The following is a 22,101-nucleotide window of genomic DNA, read 5'->3' on the forward strand; positions in this document are numbered from 1 at the left end:
GACTACAGAAGGGAAGAGCTGCAGTCTCAGTAACAAGCCGCCCAGCCGGGAAGTCCCCTCCAGGCCCCATGGGCTCTTCCCCAAAGCACCACACCACTGAGCAGCCTGCCCATAGTCAGTGGGCTTCGGAAGGATGATGTGGAGGCCAAGTAACTCCTCTTCTGCACATATTTGAGTCTGGGGGAGAATAAGTCACTGTAGTGCTGGTTATTTATTAGAGATTCAGTTATTGAATGAGCTTAGTAAACGACAAGCTTGAGCAAGGTCACCTACATATCACAAATACCCAATGCTGCTTTTTAAAAAATAAACATTAAAGTGGGACAGGGGCTAATGTTTAAAAGCAAGTTCAAACTCATGCATTAGCCTCCTTTTGCAATACAATTAAATGATTAAACAGTCTATTATGGGACTAAGGAAGTGTTCCTGTTATGGGATATCAATCGGTTATGAGTCCTAGGCTCTATGTTGAGGGGGAACGTTAAATGGATATTACTTACTAATTCAACAGTTGATGACCAGTCACTCCATTCTTAACAACCTTACCCCACATGGTCCTCATCTCCTGACATGTGTCTTACTGTATTGTAACAAGTTTTATGGTATCTGTCCTCCCATCTAGACCCAGCTCTTGAGGTCAATTCCCAAGCACTCAAATAATTCCCAACACATTACAGGAGCTCAAAACACACTTGCTGGGTGGATAAATGAAGGAATGTACAGCTTTTATTGGCCTTGCTCTGACCAATAAGCTACCATTCCTAGAAACAGTGAGTTTTTCACCAGGGAAGGGTTTCAAAATCTTACAGGGTTGATCATCAGCAGGGCTCTCTTCAATGATGTATGGTGATCTTCATGTCTAAATAACTTTGTGATAATATTTTTCTGGTAAGACTGATTTTTAAAGTTGGGGCTACAAGAAGATTAAGGAAAAAAACCCAGAAATAAGATTATGTTCTTGAATAAGATTTGTTCTTACTTACTGTAAAAAATAAAATCCACCCCCACAACTATAATAACTGTGCCCTAGTGGATGGATAGCTCTTTTTCCTGAAAGTGTAGAGTTTGTGTGCAGGCCCACTGTCCTTTGGTCAGTGTGTGCCTAGTGAGGGGGGCGGTGTGGATGCAGTGGCCACAGCTGGCTCTGCAGTGCCAGCTTTCTTCTTCTTGTGCCGTCTGGCTGTGGCCAGCCATATTGCCTATCTGTTCCGTAGTCTCTGAAAAGGCCAGGGAAGACACTGCGATGGCTGCTGAGACCATCACCTCCCTCCGAGCAGCACACTATAGCACCCTATCCACATTAGAACCAAGGGTATCTATTTCCAGTTTTAAAACAGTAGGGGTATCAACAGTCTCAAGCTCTTCCTTTCTGCTGACAATGGCCATGACCACCTATGTCATCATCCCTCGCCAGATCCATCACCGGCATGTGTGCTCGTGAAGGCCTATTATCACCCATGCTGGAGGTCAAGGCCACCTTCACTAGGGATTCTGATCAGAAGGGGGTTGCAGTCTCATAACACTGCCCTTTTTAGTGTCAATTAGACCTTTTGACCTTTTCTACCAAATAAAGAATGAGAGTGAGTCAGCTCACCTGCTTAATGATCCCCAAATTTGTTTGGGACATTTTATTGCCTCATCTATACAGCCATCTGTTTTTTCCAATTTTGCAAAAACATATAAACACACACAGTCCTACCATCACTTTTAAGAAACATCAAGTAGCGGAATTCCTGAGTGGAGTCCCTCATGTGACTCTTTGGAACCTGGTTTTCTAAAGCCCACCTGCACTGGCATGAAGGGATGCTTTTTGCAGTAGTTTTTATCCACCGCAGTACCGTCAACATTGGGCTGGGTAGTTCTTTGTGGTGTGTGTGTGTGTGTGCATGCACATGCATGTGCATGTCCATGTGTGGGGGGCAGGGTGCTATCTGGTTCACTGTGGGGTGTCCATGTGTGGGGGGAAGGGTGCTATCTGGTACACTGTGGGATGGCCATGTGTGGGGGGAAGGGTGCTATCTGGTACACTGTGGGATGGCCATGTGTGGGGGGAAGGGTGCTATCTGGTACACTGTGGGATGTCCATGTGTGGGGGGCAGGGTGCTATCTGGTTCACTGTGGGGTGTCCATGTGTGGGGGGCAGGGTGCTATCTGGTTCACTGTGGGATGTCCATGTGTGGGGGGCAGGGTGCTATCTGGTTCACTGTGGGGTGTCCATGTGTGGGGGGCAGGGTGCTATCTGGTACACTGTGGGATGTCCATGTGTGGGGGGCAGGGTGCTATCTGGTACACTGTGGGATGGCCATGTGTGGGGGGCAGGGTGCTATCTGGTACACTGTGGGATGATCAGCAGCATCCCTGGTCTCTACCTACTGGTATTGGTAGCACTCCCAGCCCAGTTGTGACAACCAAAAATGTCTCTGACATTGCTAAGTGTCTACTGGGCAGCCAAATCGCCCCCAGTTGAGAACCATAGTTTTAAAGTAAATAAAATTCACATCTTTATTCTTACAGTCCCGGACAAGGTGCTAAAAGACAAGAAAACTACAGAGAAATAGAAGTAACTTCACGTAAGAGATGAACTCATAGAGGTGCATCCCAGGAATTGGGGGCAGAGGTTCTGAACACTGGAAGGCTGGTAACCAGGCGGCTCATCAAATATTCATCACCCCCGAGACACAGCTTGGACCCAGCGAGTGGGAGTGAACTCCGTGGTGTCTCCTCCACAATAGAGCGCAGTGCTCTCCGTGCATGTGCTGAGATCGTAAAGCCTGTCTTTCCCTCTAAGATTTACACGGCTAATCAATACAGGGCTGCACATCAGCATAAAGAAAATGCTTCTTAGAGCAAAAGTTTAAATTCTAAAGTGTCACACTGTGAAGTACTTTCTCACATTTTAGGGCCCCCAACACAATTATTGTGATAATGAAAATCTGAAGTTATAACAGACATCAGAACAAACACAGAAATAATGGCGCTCAAGGCCTACAAACTGCCACAACCCACACCATCTGCACCACGCAGAGCAGTTGGAAAATCGGTTAACATGGATCGCTCCTTTCCATATAGCACTTAACAAATACATGTTTACACACAATGTCACAAGAACACAGTTAGAGCTCAGAGTGCAACGCTGGCAGGCCACGTGCAGTGTGCGCGCCTGGGTGTCTGAGCTCCGGGTCTGCCTTGCTGCTCACAGAGCTGCAACTAGTCAACATCCTCGTAGTCTTATCTTTTCATCTAGAAATTGGAATAATAATTATACCTACCTTATACTTGTAAGGCAATTCTAAATAAGACTGTACAGAAAATAATTTATAATCTGTAAATCACTGTAAAAGTTCATAATTAGTCAGTGCAGACATTTATCATTCAATAAATGAAGAAAAAGTAATTCAGATATTCTCTAACCTTTTACGTCTTACGGTATGTAAAACTAAAATCCAGGATATGTATTTTTTTACATACCTATTTTTGGGGGTCAGGAGAACTGTATTGTTAATGTCCAACTGCTGAGGCTCATACAGTAAGGTTAGAAAGTGCTTCCAACTGACTTTACTGGTGGTTTTAAGTCCAAATCTGAATTTTAAAAATATATTTTAAACATTATTTCTATAACATTGCATGGATCAGATGTTCAATATTGAATTTTAAATGGAAGTGATAAATTTTTATAAAGTTTGAAATCTATAAAGTTTCAAATAACTTAGTAAACTAGCGTTACAAATTGATTTTTAAAAAGCAAGGAAAACCAAACTGAGCATCCGTCTCCATAACTCCATATCCCATCCGCAGGCGGCTGCACCGGGGGAAGAAACAGAGGGATTCGGTTAACAAGTCTTTCACAGTCTCCGTCTCAGGAGCTCAGTGATAGCAGGCAGAGTAGAGGCCCTCACGGTGTCCACAGCCTAATCCCCAGGGCAGTGACTATGTGGCCTCACGTGGCAAAGAGGACTTTGCAGAAGTGATTAAGGATATGGACCTTGAGATGAAGAACAGCCTGGGTTTCCCAGGTGGGCCCAGTCTAACCCTCTACTGGAAGGTTGCCATGAGGATTAGAGCTAATAGGTCACAAAGCCCCTACTACAGTACTAATCACCAGCAAGCGCCTGTCACACCCTGCCCCCACTGTTCTATGTTACTTACACACTGGGCAGCATCTGTGCTTCCATAACAGAGGGGTGAAAGGTATCTGTGCTGAGATCCTTACACAACAGATGTGAGATGTCAAGATGGGCATCAAACTGCCCTGTTTTGATTGCTAAAAACTAGTGGCTGAGAGCTGCTTTCATGTGGATCAGATGTGGGCCACACGAGAGGGGCTAAGTGTGCGTGTGCGCTCACAACCACACACAGGGTCCCCTCAGTGCCTGCCCGAGAGGGCTGCTGGAGGAACGGACAGACCTTAACAGAGGTTTTCCTTGTCTATTTCCAGACTCCCAGGAGCTGAGGGGGGAGCAATCAGCTGAGACGAAGATGCACTCACCCTCATCAAAGAACAAGGAATGTGTGGCCCACACGTGGAATCCTCAACACCCAGATAAGGCTTTCATGACCTCAGATGCTCGTTGAGCCCAGAGGCAGTTTCCAGCTCACAGCAGTGTCCCTTCTCTCCTTCTCTCCTTCTCTCCTTTGTGCACTCCAATTCCTGGAGGCATCAGAAACGGAGTTTGCAAAATGAGAAAGGAAGCAAATTGCAAAGTGGCAAAAGGGAGCATCTGTGCCGCCTTTCTTGCCTGCAACAGGCCCTCACGGGGTGAGGGGACACAGTGCTCATTTAAATAAAATCTACAGCTCTGTCTAGTCTGTGAGAACAGCTATTCCAATTACAAATCCAAGACAAACCAGGAAAATCAAGGTCTGCTCATGTTTTCATCCAGGGGCAAAAGAACTAATCCAATTGAGCGATTTTAAGGGACAGAGGGAAACAAGATTAGGTTTCCTTAAGATGACGGCCACGCGTCTTGCCAGCTCAACTCAGGCTACATGTTCCTATCCCTCTGGCAAGCCACCCATTCATGCGTCTCCACGTGGTGCCACACTACCATCTTTTTTCACTTGAATTGTTGCAATAATCTCCTAATTGGTCTTCTTCTACTCCTCTTGCCTCCCTCCAATATATTGTCATACTTTAACCAGCCTGCCCTTTGTAAAATGCAAATGTGATCAGATAACTCTCTTGCTTGAAGTCTTTCCATGACTCTCCATACTTTTAGGATAAAGAACTAAAATCCTTCTGTAACTTCAGCCCGCAGAGCTTGGCCCTCCCAGTGTCTCCAGCGCCACCCTGTGGCATGCCGCCCCGTGCTCTCTGAGCTCTGGCCATACTGGTCCTTCAGCTCTTCAGAAGGGTTGTATTCTCCCTGTCCTAGCTCCCTTACACCATCGCTTCCTTTGTTGATTGCCAAGTTCCCTCCCCATATTACTACTTCCCAACTTTATGTAGTTAATTCTACTCATAGGAGCGGCATGGAGGAATAAGCTGAGGAACGAATTGCAGGAGCCAGAGGGACTGAGAAGGCTTGGCCAGGAGGAGAGTCATCTGAGCTGGAAGGACGGGCGGACCTGCAACAGGTGTGGATGGCGATGGTGAGAGACAGGAGAAGGAGGTAGCAAGGGTAAGAAATGAATGACCTTGTTGGCTGACTCTTCTCCTACTGTCCAGTTGCTAACTGATAACGACCCACGCATCTCACCTCTCTTCCCTCCCCCCATGCACTCTGTTGGCGGCCTCCTCCATTCCCCTGGCTTAGGTACAATCTACATTGGTCTGTTGACATCCACACTTACATTCCTAACCTGGGCTTCTCTGAGCCACCAGCAGCTGACTCATCATCAATACTGGATTTCTAACAGGCATCTAAAACTTAACACACCCAGAATTATACTCTTGATTTCCATCCTCTAATCTGTTCTCCAACTGCGTCTTCAAGTATGCAACGTCCCTTACCCATGAAGGACTGTGCCTGGTTTTGCCGGCCTGGGTGCTCCTCCTCCCACAACCAGGACAACGTGACTGGTGTGTCCTCAATGTGCCCGACACATTAGGCTTCCTTTCCTCATGACCACAAGGGCTGAGGTCCTGTGGAAGTGAAGGCTGGGTACCCCCACTCTCACCCGAGGTGAGCAGACACTGGCAGGGAAAGGAAAGGGAACACGGAATAGACACTGGAAGGAAACGCTCTCATTATCCACTCAGATCTCATGCCCAGTCACATAATGCGAATTTCAGCTCCTTTGTCCCTTGTTTCTTTTCCTATTTCCCCCCACTCCACTGCCTTTTAACATTTTAGACTCCAGTGGGAGGCAGGTTTTTGAGTAGCTCCTGTTTGGGGGGATACAACGTTTTCATCACTATGGAAGACAAGGCTTTTTCATCTTTAATGGTAGCCTGAATGGGATATTCTTTGTTTATCCACTGAGATCCATTCTCTACCCTTGTCTACTCTGCATGGTAGGTGGCTTCAAAAAGCCCCTGTCCTGGCTTTCGTTGGGTGGGGCAGTGGGAGGTCCCAGTGGGAAGGGAAGGGGAGGGAAGGGGAGGGAGTTACTGCAGCATGGGCCCAACTGTGGCCACACTCATCTCCGGAAGGCTTCGTCTGTTCTTGGGCGACCCTCCCCTTCAGCTACAGCTCTTGTTCAGTACCTGCCCCTTTTCATGGTCCCCCAGGCGTAGGGGCAATCGTAGCTTCCCCATCCACTGACTTCACTTAATCCACCCCTCACCTGGGTACAGAGCCTTTAATAAACTCGCATGCCATCTGCTTGCTGCCTAGACCTGGGCACTGTGTGTCCAGATTAAGACCACAACAGGCTACAGAACAGCTTCCTCCCCCCACACCCTCCTTCCTGAGCTCCTCTGGAGTCACCCCTGCTACCCCTAGTCCCGACAATTACTAATCTCACCTCTATTCCTGCAGTTTTGACTTTTCCAGAATGACACAGAACTAAAAGAGATCGTAGACACCGAGTTTAAAAGATTTGGGCAATAACTGAAAATATATCCCAGGGTATTGCTATTACACTCCACAGAATCTGGGCTAAATGGCTTCTGTTTTCTGTTTGCACAGCTTCTGCCAGGCAGCTCATGTTACTGGCAGTGAATGGGAAAATTCTCACCAGGAGGTGTTACTGAGTGAAGGCCTGTTCTCATTACGGATGGATGAAGTGCAGTCTCTGGTGAGCATGCAAGTCACAATAGCATTTATTCCATCCTCTCAACTCTTCCTGAAGCCTCATTCTTCCTGTTTAAAGACTGGCATTATTTTTAATAGATCTCTTTTGTATAAAAGGCCAGGCGGCACTAAAAAGCCCAGCATGTTAGTGATAAAGGTCAAGTTTGCTGTTCAATTAAAGTCTACTGCTATATTAAAAAATATAGATGGAAAATAGCTTTTAAAGTCTCTGAGATATTATTTGGATCAAGATTTTATGCCTCATTACCAAGCTGTTAGTGTTTTAAATTTAGGCCCTAGATCTTGAGTATTTAAAAGAATAACAAACTTAAGAAGATGCCTATTTTTTTCCCCTGTATTATTCATTCTTAAATTGAATACTAAGAATAACTTCTCAAATCATTTTGGGTTCTGGCCAATTAGGTCAGTTGGTTGGAGTGTCATCCCAATACCCCAAGGTTGTGGGTTCTACCCCAGTCAGGGCACAGACCAGAATCAATCAATGAGTGCATAAATCAGTGGAACAGCAAATCAATTTTTCTCTCTCCCTTTCTCTCTCTAAAGTCAATAAAAATAAAATATTTAGAAAATCATTTCATTAGGCATGAGAGATTAGATTTTATTTTGCTTCCTCCTTTATTATTTCCTGTATTTTTTGCCTTAAAAAAGCACGTGTTGTAAAATTTTATTTCTCAAATTAAAATGCAATAAAACGGACACTTTCTTTTGCTGTACAGTTTTATGAGTTTTAACACATATACAGGGACACCTCACTTTACTGCACTTCACAACTACTGCATGTTTATAAATTAAAGCGGAAAGATCACGACGTGCTGTTCTGCGGTGCTCACTCTGTTGCGGTGTCTGGACCCAGCCTGCAGAACCTCTGGGTGCCGGCAGGGTGCGCACCACCAAACTCAGGGTGCAGAGGAGCTCACCAGCCCACACCCCCTGCCTCATGCCCTCTCTGCAGTCATGCCTGCCCAGCCCCTCGTCCTGGAAACCACCCATCTCTCCTCCATTCCTGTTGTTCTGTTGTCTTGCGGGGCTTTAGAGGACAGCAAAGTAAGGGGGAGCATTAGGGAGCAGGGCCACCCTGGTGCCACCCACTGCTGACACAAGTCCCTCTTTGAGCTCATTTCTCCCAGGCCAAGGCTTCCATGGTAGAATCCAGCAGATTCTCTCTTAGCAGATGACATAATCAATGGTGAGCCCTTAACAAGCACCATCTAAATTGAAGAACCAGGTGGAAAACTAGCTGACAGGGCAGGGAAGCCCGAGTTCCCTCTCAGGATTTAACAGAAAGTGAAGGGCCCCTGCTGGACCCTGCACTCAGGCCACTGTACAGAAGTGTCCATGCATAGGGAAGTCCAGTCTATGGGACAGGGTAGGAGCACACAGCTCCCCAAATTATGGATAAGAGTTTAAAATATAACAACAAAAACATCACAAACAATGGGGAAGGAAAGGATTATCTAATTAGTGATGATGGCAGAGCACCTATCTGGAAAAAAATTTAATTTGGATACCCACCTTATGTCAGAACGGATTATAAGTTGTTTTGTTTTCAAAGAAAAAACAGTAAAGTTTTTTTTTCACACCTGAGGCAGGATGGTGAATTTATAGATTTTTAAGCCACAAAAGAAGAAATTAATGTATTTGATTATATTAAAATGTAAACTTCAAAATGAAGAGGCATCATGTAACTGAGGGAAATAGCAAACTGGGAAAAATAGCTGCAACAAAAGGGCTATCTGCTAATAATTATTGAGGTATTAAAAATTACTAAAGAAAGAATGGTAAATTGAAATAAAAACCCATCAGTGGGGCCATCACTGAGGCATGAGGAGTACTCACATCAGGGGAGACAGAGGCCAGGCCCATGCGCATGGAAATGTACAACCTCAGTATCATTTCAAGAAATACAAGTTAATACAACAAAGAGGTATCATTCTGACCTCTGAAGTTATCAGTATTCTAAAACAATGTTCATATTCACACCGGAAAGAATACGAAACTAGAACAGTCAGTCACACAATGTTGGTTGCACCGGAAACCATGACTATCTTTTGAGAGAACATTTAACAATCCTCATAAAAATGCACAAAAGCCTTCATACTCTGGCCTTGAATCCAACTTTTTAAAAATCCATGGTGAGGAAAGAAAGGGCAGTCTGGCCAGAACCCCTGTGCTGACTGTACCCTGAGTCCCTCCTCAGGCCCTGCCTGCCTCTCCTGCTTCTGTTGGCTCCAGACATACTGGCTTCTGCCAGACCCAGAACACACTGTTGGGTAACCCCCGAGGCCATGGCCTCCCCCGGGAGGTTCTTCCCACGGCTGACTTCTCAGATCTCCATTTAAATCTCACTTTTTCAGAGAGGACTTTCGGACCATTCTGGAATCATCTGAGGGCTCCCCTGCTATTCTCCTCCCAGCACTCCTCACACTGCATATTCTACGTCTCTAACGAGATGTGAGTTGAGGTGAGTTCCCTGCCCACACCTGCACAGGAAGCTCTTGAGGGGAGGGATCGTGTCTTTCTTAGTTTCCAATGAGCCCGGGTTCTAAAATAGGCCTGGTATACACTGAGTGCTCGAGAACTACTTGTTGACCTAACAATTGAAAAAACGAATGGACAAATGAAAAACTAAAAAAAAATCCAAAGGCTCAAATGATGGTAAAATGGATAACTACATTCTGATATATATAATTAAAGAGCCCTAACAAATGGTCATGACCTGATCAAAGCAGCCCATTGGGAAACGCCACTTTCTTTCTGCCACCGTCTGCATGGGAGGTGTCTATGCACCCCACAGGGTCCACCCGGTCTGAATACTCTGTAGAGACCTTTCCAACTGCACAGCCAGCACGAATGCATTAAAGTGAGGTTTCTGGCAACACAGTGGATCTCACCCCAACCTCATGATCTAATCACATAGAAATACATATATCAAATATATCTACAACTACTGGAATAAAGATCTCAAAATTATTTGAAACATACAGCTGAAGTGGAAACCTGGACAGCGACATGCACGGGTGATGGAAGCAAGGAGGGGACCAACTCCAGAGCAGCAGGAACGCAGTGATCACTGCAGCAGCCCAGGCTGCATCAGGCCTACACGGAGCTCTGGGATCTAATGCAGGCTCTCAGGGGCTGGGGCTTAATGTCCATTTAGGGTTGAGAGACCTGGGATTGTACAAGCCTGGGTGTAGATCTGGCGTAGCTGTAAGAAAGTTGGTGAACTAAAACACAGTATAGGACTGGACTTTGGGTGATGGGAATGCAAATGTCAAAATAACCTAGAGATGTTTTCTCTGAACATATGTACCCTGATTTATCAATGTCACCCCATTAAAATAAAAACAACAACAACAAAAAAAAACCAGTATAGGAAAACAGTCAGAATGCAGTTCAAAAAGAAGGATATAGTAATTACAAAAGAGAGTCTGAGAGACATAGAAAAGGGGATGAGAAGGTCCAACATCTATCTAATAGGAGGTCCAGAAGAAAAGACTAGCGATAATATGGTGGAGACAACATTCACGGAATAATAGCTGAGAGTGTTCTAAACTCCATGAAAGACATCCATCCTCACAGTGAGACTGAAGGTAAAGAAACAGACATCTGTACTGGGACATATTGTAGGGAAACTATAAAGTAACAAAAATAAAACGAAAATCTTAAAGGCAACTAAAAAATGAAAAAAAAATCCCCTTTTATAAAGTATTGGCAATTAGACAGCAGACTCTCAGCAGCAAGAACAGAGGCCAGAGGACCATGAACAACATCTTCAAAGTGCTAAGAGAAAACTCTCAAACACAAATTCTATTCCCTGTTAAATCTTGATTTAAAAGTAAGGGGGAAATAAACACTTTTGAAAACAAAGACTGGACTCACCCCTCACAGGGCCTCACTGAAAGGATGACTAAAGGATTTCCTTCCGGAAATGGAATTCAGAAGGAAAGAGTGAGACGTCAGGAGCAGTGATGAGCAAACAAGCTGGTAGACACGAGGAGATCTAAACAAGAATAGGCCACAGTAAATAACCACAACAACAATAACTAACTCAGGGACTGTCTAAACGAGGTGGGATCAAAGCACGAAGCAATGGTAATATCTAAATTAAAGGCGCTTGTTTTATGCACCACAGTAGAAATACTGGCTAACTTCAGGCTTTGTAAGTTTAGAACACATGTTAAAAATTCTATTGTCTACAAGAATAGAAGTACAATGTTTAAGTCTCAAGACAGTGGAGAGGAAAAAGAGTGACAAGGAAAACCGATAACCGAAGGTGACTGAGAAGGAAATAAGATACCAGCTGAGTAAATAAGAGAGAGGACAAAATAAAGTGGTAGGAAAATCCCAAACAGCCATTGCAATAAATGGAAACAGACTAAACTTCACCATTAAAAAGGCAAAGATGCTCATGTTGGAACTTTGAAAACACAGATATATGCTACTTCACAAGAAACACACATAGAACATGACAACCAAAGAGTGGAAGTCAAAGGCAGGGGCAGGAGGACTGACAAGTACACGGATCAGAAGAAAGAAACCTGTCCTGGGTAGTGTAATATCAGGTAAGGCTGACCATAAGCATCAGAGGGATAAGAAGGTATCTATACAATTATAAAGGGATCAGCTAACCAGGAAAATATAACAAATCTTTATTTCCAGATATGTGCACTGTGGGACATACCTAGTTTACACCTCGAATTAGCACCTGGGCATTCGCCTCGTTATTGCCTCTTGTGCCCTGTTCCACCAGGAATGCTGGGTGAATGCAGTAAAGGGCGTGACTCAGAAAACCCTAGGTCCCTGGCCAGAACAGGTTATGACAGCACAGCACTGGTGGCCCTCAGCCTCCCAAGACGCTCACTTCCTGCACCTATCACAGTCTCCACAGCCGCCACCACTCTGGTAAGCCATGCTGGCTTGGGGCTATTTGTTATTTATTTCTGAATTCTTAGTACCTCCTACAATGTCTGGCAGAGAGAAGCACTCAATATGTATCCATTAAACTTATAATTTGGAAGACTATCAAGGCGATATGAAGAATGTCTGTAATATGCATTCCTATTTAGAAAGCATAATATAAAACTGTAGAAACACTTAGATTACAAATATGCAAAAATTATATATGTACATGGATACAAAGCGGAAGAGAATGTGAGGAAATGAAAACAGTAAATTTGTTACGGCGGATGGTGACTTTTTGTTTTTGATTTTTCTTGTTATTAAATTATTATTTGTATAATTTTGAAAATGAAATAAAAAGAAATGTCTATATAACTTCCAGTTATCCAAGAAAGTAATTCCTAAAAAATGTCACCAGGTATGTACAGGACAACAGAGCAGTTTGCTGAGTTGTGGAAGTATTTCCTCTTGGGGCCACATTCTGCCTCTCAGTGCAGAAGCCCTGAGGCCATATGCAGTGCCTTCCAGGACATGCCACATGCTGAGAAGGAAGGGGTGTGTGGGAAGTGGACCAGCCGGTCCAGTGAAGCACTGCTTGCCCTCTTCCATCTCTTCTGCCTCTCCTTTCTAGGAAACCCTGAGGTACCCAGCGATTACCAGTTTCACAGGGCAGTCTTTCCATTAGCCTCAACTTGACTTCCCCTGAGAAAGGGTTCTCCAAGTTACCTGGACAAAAAAACAGGTACATTAAGGACAGTGTTCCTTACCCAGAGTTTGGTCTATATACACTATTTCCAACTGAAAGCAAACAGGGGCACTTGGAGAAATGGCTGATTCCTGGAACAGGTGTCACATCAGAAAGCAAGAGAACTATCAGACACTCTTGAGGGTCACACAGCAGGACTCAGGGGCCACCATGAAAGGTTCCCAATGGCCAAGATGAAACAGACTGAATATCAATGAGAATAACAACTATAATGAATTGAAACACATCAAATATGTTTACATCTATGAGTTTATAATAAGATTTTTTGGGAAAAACTGCTCACTGTTCACTTTTGGAGGATGCTAGGAAATCAATTCATCTTTCTGGAAAGTAGTCAGTGAAGGGAAAGAACCAAGGACATCCTGCCTTTCTAGTGTTGCCAAATCAGCAGAGAGGGGACTTTTTCATTACAGAAGTCATTCCGACCAACGGAAGCAGAAATGGCTCAGGTGGAGTATTGCCTCTCAGCAATCTCCAGTGAATGAGTGAATATTGGGCCGGTCAACACGGCTGCCAACAGTGAGAAAAGACAGACGACTGGTCCATATCTGCTTGCGCCACCTAGGAAGTATTCTTGCCCCCAAATTAAACATAGGTCTGCATGGCTATCAATTAAGGAGCAGGGGCTTGGAGGAAAGAGAAAAGAGAACATATCAAACGTCACTGTGGGTTGCAACCAGTCAGATTTGTGTTGTAAAAAAAACCCCACATAACAAACAACCCAGATGTCTACAAATGCCTCACAGGGGAAATAATTAACAAATGGAGAGAGGGACCCTGGAGAGTATAAAACAATTGTGGCAAATCAATCAACGGAAATGCACAGACCTTATCTGGATCCTGACTCAAATAAATTATATAAGAAATTATAAGAGCATGTTAAATTTGACCCCTGACTGGATGTTTATGATTATCATCGGTAATTCTATGAAGTGTGAAAATGATAATTCTATGAGGTGTTTCCACCATGTTTTTAAGAAGAGTTCTTATCTTTTAGAGACATATAGTGAGATCTTTCCAATGAAATATGATGTCTGGTATTTCTTTCAGAACTCTCTGGGGCTCAAGGAATACAGTCAGAGGATAGCTATGAAACGCCGGACCGTGAGCTGAACACTGGCGCTGGATAGTGGGCACCTTTGTGTATTCGTTCTCTCATTCTCTTTACTTCTGCATGCTTTTGAAATTTTCAGTAGCAAATAGTCCAATACATTAATAAAAAATAAATGAAGCTGTTCCTTCTCCTTGTGGTTGACGTTTGGGGAAAAAAAAATGTCAAGGAAACAATGGGACTCTTACCTTTTCATTAACTGGATAAAAATTTTCCTTGGCAGTCGGTATACATAGGTATCGAGGACAATCTTGAGGTAATTCAAAGAAATGTATCCACATTTGGAGGGGTCCCCTGCACTCAGGGCTTTTTCAACCTTTTCATGGCACTTTGAAAGCTGCAATGAATTAAAATTAAGAGTGTTGCACTCATACAAATCAACTTCACAGAGCTATTCACTCATGTTATTTTTTGCCGAAACCTCCTCGTATTTTCCTCTCTGGAAACTGATCAAAAAGGTTACGATGGCATGTACTGAACTTACATGTTTAATTAATGAACTCCTACAGAACCGCATCCCCAGTCACAGCTACTCAGCTGGCAAGGCAGACAGGCTTCTGGGGGGTGGGGGAGCACACAGCACAGCTCCACCTCCAATTGTAGAGCTCCAAGTCCTGGGCGGCTCAGCCAGTTGGATCCATCTTCCCTAATACACTTCAGAGCCCACCCCTGCTGGAAGCCCACCTACATGCCTCCTGGTTAAATTAGGTCAATCAGACAGAAAAGCTGGCAACATTTCATGACAAACATAAGTAACTTTAAATAGTGAGGAAAGTTATTAACACAAAGATCTCATAAACAGTATACTTTGGACATTTATTTAATTATTTGTTCTCCCCCCCCCTTTTTTTTTCAATGGGAAATTACAAAGAACCAAGGCGAATGAGCTTTGCTTATGGGAATTTTAAAATGCAGTAAAGTAGGTTAACCACTGATTTTTATATGACTCATAAAAATACTATGAAGATTGGTTTTTATTTCCAAAGGTTTTCCTGCTGTTTGTTATTGAGTAATAACAATATTCCTCAATGTTTCCCACCCTCCCCACTTTGATTTCGGTTTTTCCTGTGAACGGGGGTAATAAGATAAAATAGCTGCTAACTTGGTATAAAAGGTAACTTTTTAAAAAGCTGCTGGACCATAGAAATATATGTCCAAGAGGATCTAGCCACAAAGTGAATGTGTCCAGGGATGTCGAACATCTATGGGGAAAATCATTGAAAATATTTACGGAATCGCAGAGCCTCAGTTTCTTAGAAAGTTGTGCAAAATTAACCCAAAATGTGGCTAAATGTGCACATCTCTTTCCGGGGACGGCATCCGGGCAGACTTCCTGGGAGCAGGGCCCCAGCGTGTTTACTGGGTTAGTATCTTACTGACATTTGGTTTCCAATAAGGTTATTTTCAGGATAGGGTGTCTGACATCTAGAGTTTTTAGCAAAAGACCAGGGAGTAAAACAAATAGTATCTTTGTGACATTTATCACCTTTTAGGAATTTTCATTGTTGCTGTTTATAATGAAACATAAGATAAAAATGCAAGCAATTCAGCAAAGTGTAAAAAGGGACATAAAGATACCTGAAGTCTCACTCTCCAGTTTTTTAAACAGTATTCCCCAAACTCCCATGATAACCATACAGGATATGCATATAATTTTATAAGATGATATCATGCTATACTTCCACATCTGACAAGTGTCTTTTTTTTTTTTTTTTGTATTTTTCCGAAGCTGGAAATGGGGAGAGACAGTCAGACAGACTCCCGCATGCGCCCGACCAGCAGGGGCAATGCTCTGCCCACCAGGGGGCGATGGATGCTCTGCCCCTCCGGGGCATCGCTCTGCCGCGACCAAAGCCACTCTAGCGCCTGGGGCAGAGGCCAAGGAGCCATCCCCAGCGCCCAGGCCATCTTTGCTCCAATGGAGCCTTGGCTGCGGGAGGGGAAGAGAGAGACAGAGAGGAAGGAGTGGGGGGGGGGTGGAGAAGCAAATGGGCGCTTCTCCTATGTGCCCTGGCCGGGAATCGAACCCGGGTCCCCCGCACGCCAGGCTGATGCTCTACCGCTGAGCCAACCGGCCAGGGCTGACAAGTGTCTTTTTATTTAACAATACGTCAGGAAATCTTTTCCCACAAGAACAAGCATGCATCTACATCACACCATTACAAGACACGTAGCGTGCCGTCCTATCACCAATGGACGCTGAGAGGTGCACTCACTTTCCACGTTTACATATTTAATTTGTATAAACTTTCCCTGACCCCCAATCTAAATGAGGTCCCCCTCATTTTTTGCTCCTGTAATGCCTGTCCTTTGCTGTCACACCACTCAACAAGAACAGTATTTCTGCCTGTGTGTGTGTATGTGTTTGTTGGACACACCTCCCCGAGGCTCAGCTGTGTGGTCTCCGTGACAGCAGAGACCGGGTCTGTTCTTTTCACTGATAACCACCTACAATGAAGCAGTTTGGCATGCAGTAGGCAATCATGAAATATTTGTCAAAAATGGATATATTTTTTACCAAAAATGTTCCAAAGAAAGGTTGCAAAAAAGTTATTGACACATCAGTTAAAAAAATTAAAATTAAAAAGAAAATCGTGGCTGAGATGCCATTTCACCTGCCTCAGATCGGTAAAAATTTAAAACTCTAACAATATCAAGTGTTGGTGAGTACTTAGAACAATAGAAATACTCATGTGCTGCTGGTGGGAGTGTAAAGCGACATTCTGGCGAGTGATTCCACTCCGAGATGTAATTCCTGGAGAAACCCGGCACACATGCACCACACCACAAGACATGCGCACCACCACGTGGCAACAGCACTTGGATTAGCACAAAACAGGACGCGATTCCAATGCCCATGCACAGGAGACTGTGTAACCTGCATGGATTTTGGCCACGGAAGACTGCACAGCAGTGAAAATGGCAGTCCAGCTACGTCCATAATAAGACGAATCTATCCTAAGCACAAACCGTATGAAAATGAAGTTTTGCAACTTCGAAAACATACTATTAATACAAGAAACAAACAAACATCAAGCAAAGGACGAAGAACCTAGTCTGTATGAACACATGAGATGAAAAAATATAAACATATCACCTGCAGAGATTTCATGCCATCAACAGGAACTAAATAAAAATATAACTTCATTAAAAGAAAAGCTTGAAGACGAGATGATAAAACGATAAAAGAGAAGGGGTATTTCAAAGTTAGGAAAATAGAAAACAAAAATGACATCATTGCACGAACTAATAAACAAATTAGAAACAGCACGACTAAGCGGCAAGGCTGAGGCTGAAATGAACAGTAAAGGAGTGGCTTGAGGAATCTCAGTGGTGGCAGAGGGAAAAGACAAAATGATTACAGCAATTTGAGAGAAGCTGACAGCTATAGAGGACAGACAGAGATAACCCTATAGCAGGATAAGTGGGAGGACTACTGAAGGGAGGATAGAAAGAGGGAAGAAAGGCAGAGGAAAGGAGGAGGATGGAGGGAGGGAGAGGGCGCTAGTCATAGGGCACAGGGAGAACTCCCTGGAACGAAAGAACAGAATCTATACATCAGAACACCCTGTGCTCCCGTGGTCCTGGGCTAGGCGCTCCAAGCATACACAGCCTAGCTTTACTTTTTAATCTCAAGGATCGAGAAAAAAAAACTTCAGGCATCCAGGTAGAGAAAAAATCAGTCGGCCTCAGTCTTCTTCTCAAGAACACCCGATGCCAGAAGACAATGGAAAAATACAACATTTTGAAGAAAAGAAAAAGTATGATGGAGAATTATACCCAGCCAAGTTGTTGTTCTAGTAAAACAGCAAAAGGGAGATAGTCTCCAATATGAAAAAACAAAGGGAAAAGGCACCCGAGAGCCTTTCTTAAGGAAATTACTTGACAATGAAATCAGCCAACCAAAGAATAAATCAAAGTAAAGAGCCGTGGAAGGGATAAAGCAGCAAGCGTGGCAGTAGGTTCAGGCACAGATAAAATGAAGGCAAGGCAACTGGGGAGTTAGGGTAACAGAACAGAACGGGAATATTAGGACCTCTTGGAACAAAATATAAACAGCAAGCATGGTAAGGTGGCAGGGAGGGGCCGGAAGAAACCCAGGAAGTGCCAGTCGCTTTGAATTTCAAAGCAGGGAGCCAGCCCTTACTGCTTTTAATTGAGACATCCTTCAAAAGCACCATAATTTCTCCAATTCTTTTTTTCTTTTTATTTGTATTAAGTGAGAGGCAGGGGAGGCAGGGAAGCATAGAGACAGACTCCTGCAAGCACCCTGACTGGGATCCACCCTGCAAGCCCCTTACACGAAGATGCTCTGTCCATCTAGGGTTGCTGCTCATTGCTTGGCAACCAAGCTATTTCACCTCATGAGATGAGGCCATGGAGCCATCCTCAGCACCCGGGGCCAACTTGCTCCAACCATTCGAGCCATGGCTGTGGGAGGGGGCGAGAGAGAAAGAGAAAAAGAGAGAGAAAGAAAGAGAGAAGAGAGAAAGAAGGGGGAGGTGGAAGGGTGGAGAAGCAGATGGGCACTTCTGTATGCCCTGACCAGTAATCGAACCTGGGACTTCTACACACCAGGCCAATGCTCTACTGCTGAACCAACAGGTCAGAGCAATTTCTCCAATTTTTAATAGTTTTTTTAAATCTCTTTTCTTGACTCAAAGTCACTTTTGGGACCTAACATCTCCTGCGGTGATGAAATACTTATCCGAAGTTCAGAAATATCTTTGGCTTTACTTGGGGATCAAATTGTAAGCAGGGACCAGGGGTTTAAACATGGCTCCAGGACTTACTGGCACAGTAACGTTGGACAAGTCATTAAACCTCTTGTGTCTCAGTTTTCCCAGCTTGAAACTGGGATGATAACAGTGCCTACCTAACACATGAAGTTGCTGGGAAGACTGAATAGGAGGACACCCGTGAGGTGCTCCCAACATTGCCTAGCATGTAGGCAGCCCCAAAGAAATTTAATATGCCTTATTTATAAAGAAACAAAATAGCACAATTCTCTTCTTATGAAATTGTTTCTATCTATATATCCACTCGCCCACCTGCTGACACAGCCATCCTTCCACATCTGTGCATAAAGACATGCCTAGAATTACATTCATCAAATGTTGCCTTTGATTATTGCTAGATGATAGATTTTAAGTAATTTATTACTTTCTTCTCTATACTTTTCAGAATTGCTCACGTTTTTTTTAATGGTCATGTGTTTTATAATGCTTGTGTTTTTATGAGAACAATAAATTTATTAACAACAACAAGAAAAGTTTTACCAACTGACCTAACGTGTATAAAAGTGCTCCCTTCTCTGATATCCTGATCAACATTGGCTTTTCTTAATTTTTTCTCACTGATGATTTTCTGCTGAAAATTTTATATTAATACTTAATAAAAAGTTGCATGTATTATGTGTTATGAGCGGTTACTATTTACGTGGTTTGTGGCACCTATTTTGCCAAGTTTATCATTTCTTTATACAAAATTTTGCTGTAGAAAGCCTTTTCATTTCAACGTAGTCTAGTTTATCTATCTTCTTCTTTATGGTTTTGGGGCTTTACTTCATGTGTAAACTGTAACTTTCAAGATTAAAAAAATTTTTCACCCGTTATTTATTTTTAAATTTAAATAGTAGATGCATACAGAATTTATTCTGATGTGAAGAAGTTTATAGCTTTTCCCCCCAAATGGCTAGCTAGAGAATTATGCCTATAATTACTGAACATACATTTCCCTGTCCCACCATACCTCATAGCATAGCTAAATTCACATATAAAGTCTAAATAAAATCTTTAAAAAAAATTTTTTTTTCAAAAAAAATAAGGCCTGGCCTGTGTTGGCACAGCAGAAAGCATTGACCTGGAACACTGAGGTCACCGGTTCTAAACCCTGGGCTTGCCTGGTCAGGGCACATATGGGAGTTGTTGCTTCCGGCTCTTCCCCCCTTCTCTCTCTCTCTCTCTCTCTCTCTCTCTCCTCTCTAAAATAAATAAATAAAATCTTTTTAAAAAATTTTAAAAGATTGGTCTATTATCCCACCACTGTTTTAAAGCAATTTGAATGTCCATTACCTTACAGATGTCATTATTATATCTTCATAAACTTTTTTTATGTGGTAGGATAAGCCTTCCATAACTTTTTTTCAAAAAGAAATATATATAATATATATATATGTCTTCATCCAAATATAAGGAGAGCAGGCTTTAATATTGACTCTTCTAATCCAAGAACCAGAAAAGATCTCTTTATTTATTCATTTTCTTTTATTTTCCTCAATAAAGTTGTATCATATTTTTATATATCTTAAATATTTCTTATAAGAGTAGGTGAGTAGAACAAAGGAGGTACTTAATCAATGTCTGTCTCATCACCATTGCTATTATCAATGTGTTACTGTTATTAGGAAATGGGGGAAGCAGAGTTTGCGGGGGTGGGGGTAAGATTAAAACTAATTTTAGAAATAATGTCTCAACCTAATGGTGTCCCACAGCTGTTGCTTTCTCTGCCCACACTTTAGAGAACCCTGGCATTACAGAAACTTTCTTACCTCTTGGCAAAAGGCCTTCTGGATTTCATCTAAGGAGTAGTCTTTCCAAGTATTCTGAGACGAGTCAGAACTGTGCAGGTAGTCCCTTCTGGAATTTTTGACTTCTTGATTCTCCAATGAGACCTCTATTAAAACCAAAAGAGCTTTAGTTTATTAATATCGTCAAAGATACATTTAGATATTAAATGTTTCCTTCTCATCATCACCTGACTTGATGATGTAGAAACTGAGACTTGAATAAGCCAAAACCACAATGAACTATGTATTAAACCGTGTCAAAGTAAGTGGACGAACTCTTTAGAAAAAATTAAAATTAATCTCCTTGCTATCTTATTCTAGGAAAAACCTTAGCTAGAGTAAAATGTATACTAAGTAGAATAATAAAACTCTAATAGTAGAAGAAAATGAAGGCGAATATTACATAATATATAATTGTGTGAGAAGTCCTTTCTAAAGAACACTTTAGAGCCAGAAATCATGAAAGTAATAATTAAGTTAGACAATATATTTATTTTTCTTTGGTAAACACACACACATACACACACAAATAACAATGAAAGAAAAATGAGTGGGAAAAACTATTGTTAATATACATGAGAAATGCAGGTTAATTTCCATAACATAAGAGTAGCTCTTACAAATCAGTAAGATAAATATACTCAATAAAGCAATAGACTAAGGTTACAAACAGGTAATTCACTTGAAAAGGACTAAAAGAAAATCCAACAAATGTATAAAAAACTGCTCAAACTCATGGGTAATTTTAAAAGTCTAATTAAACAAGTTAACTTTTTCTCCCACCTGTCAAGCAGGCAAGGATTAAAGGGAATGACAAAGAAAGAAACTGGGGCCCTGGCCGGCTGGCTCAGCAGTAGAGCGTCAGCCCAGCGTGTAGAAGTCCCAGGTTCGATTCCCGGCCAGGGCACACAGGAGAAGCGCCCATCTGCTTCTCCATCCTTCCCCCTCTCCTTCCTCTCTGTCTCTCTCTTCCCCTCCTGCAGCCAAGGCTCCATTGAAGCAAACTTGGCCCAGGCGCTGAGGATGGCTCCATGGCCTCCACCTCAGGGCTAGCTAGAATGGCTCCGGTTGCAACAGAGCAATGGCCCAGATGGGCAGAGCATCGCCCCCTGGTGGGCATGCCAGGTGGATCCTGGTTGAACATATGCAGAAGTCTGTCTCTCTGCCTCCCTGCTTCTCACTTCAGAAAAATACAAAAAAAGAAAAAGAAAAAGAAAGAGACCAGTTAGTTCCAGATTGTACACAAAAAATCTGGCACTTGAACACTCGTAGTCCCCTTCTTGAACTTTACAGCACAGAAATAAGAGGACCACTCAACAAATACACAATGGAAGGATGCTTTCTGCACTGCTATGAGAGAGAAAAAAAAAATCAACACAATTTAAATGCTCATTAGCAGAGGATTGGTCTTGTAAATTCCGGTTCATCCAGCCTCTGAAACACGACACAGATATTAAAAGCTAAGATGCCTAAGTTTATGGATGTGGAAAATATTCTTTGATATATATTGTTTCATGATTGACAGAAAGGACAACTGGCATAATTTAATTTTCAGTCTAAC

At 42.9% G+C, this 22,101-nt stretch overlaps 1 protein-coding gene across 1 annotated transcript in view; it reads right to left on the minus strand.

Moving 5' to 3' along the window:
- Positions 1–22,101, minus strand: part of EFCAB6 (EF-hand calcium binding domain 6) — a 196,386-nt gene that overhangs the window by 105,291 nt on the left and 68,994 nt on the right. The window contains exons 8-11 of the mRNA XM_066358621.1: positions 20,523–20,647; positions 14,161–14,309; positions 3,469–3,579; positions 808–913 (exon numbers count right to left, since the gene is read on the minus strand). Of these exons, the coding sequence (XP_066214718.1) occupies positions 808–913; positions 3,469–3,579; positions 14,161–14,309; positions 20,523–20,647 (491 nt within the window). The remainder of the gene's footprint in view (positions 1–807; positions 914–3,468; positions 3,580–14,160; positions 14,310–20,522; positions 20,648–22,101) is intronic.

The sequence above is a fragment of the Saccopteryx leptura genome, chromosome 1 (genome assembly GCF_036850995.1).
Source record: "Saccopteryx leptura isolate mSacLep1 chromosome 1, mSacLep1_pri_phased_curated, whole genome shotgun sequence".
Classification (NCBI taxonomy): domain Eukaryota; kingdom Metazoa; phylum Chordata; class Mammalia; order Chiroptera; family Emballonuridae; genus Saccopteryx; species Saccopteryx leptura.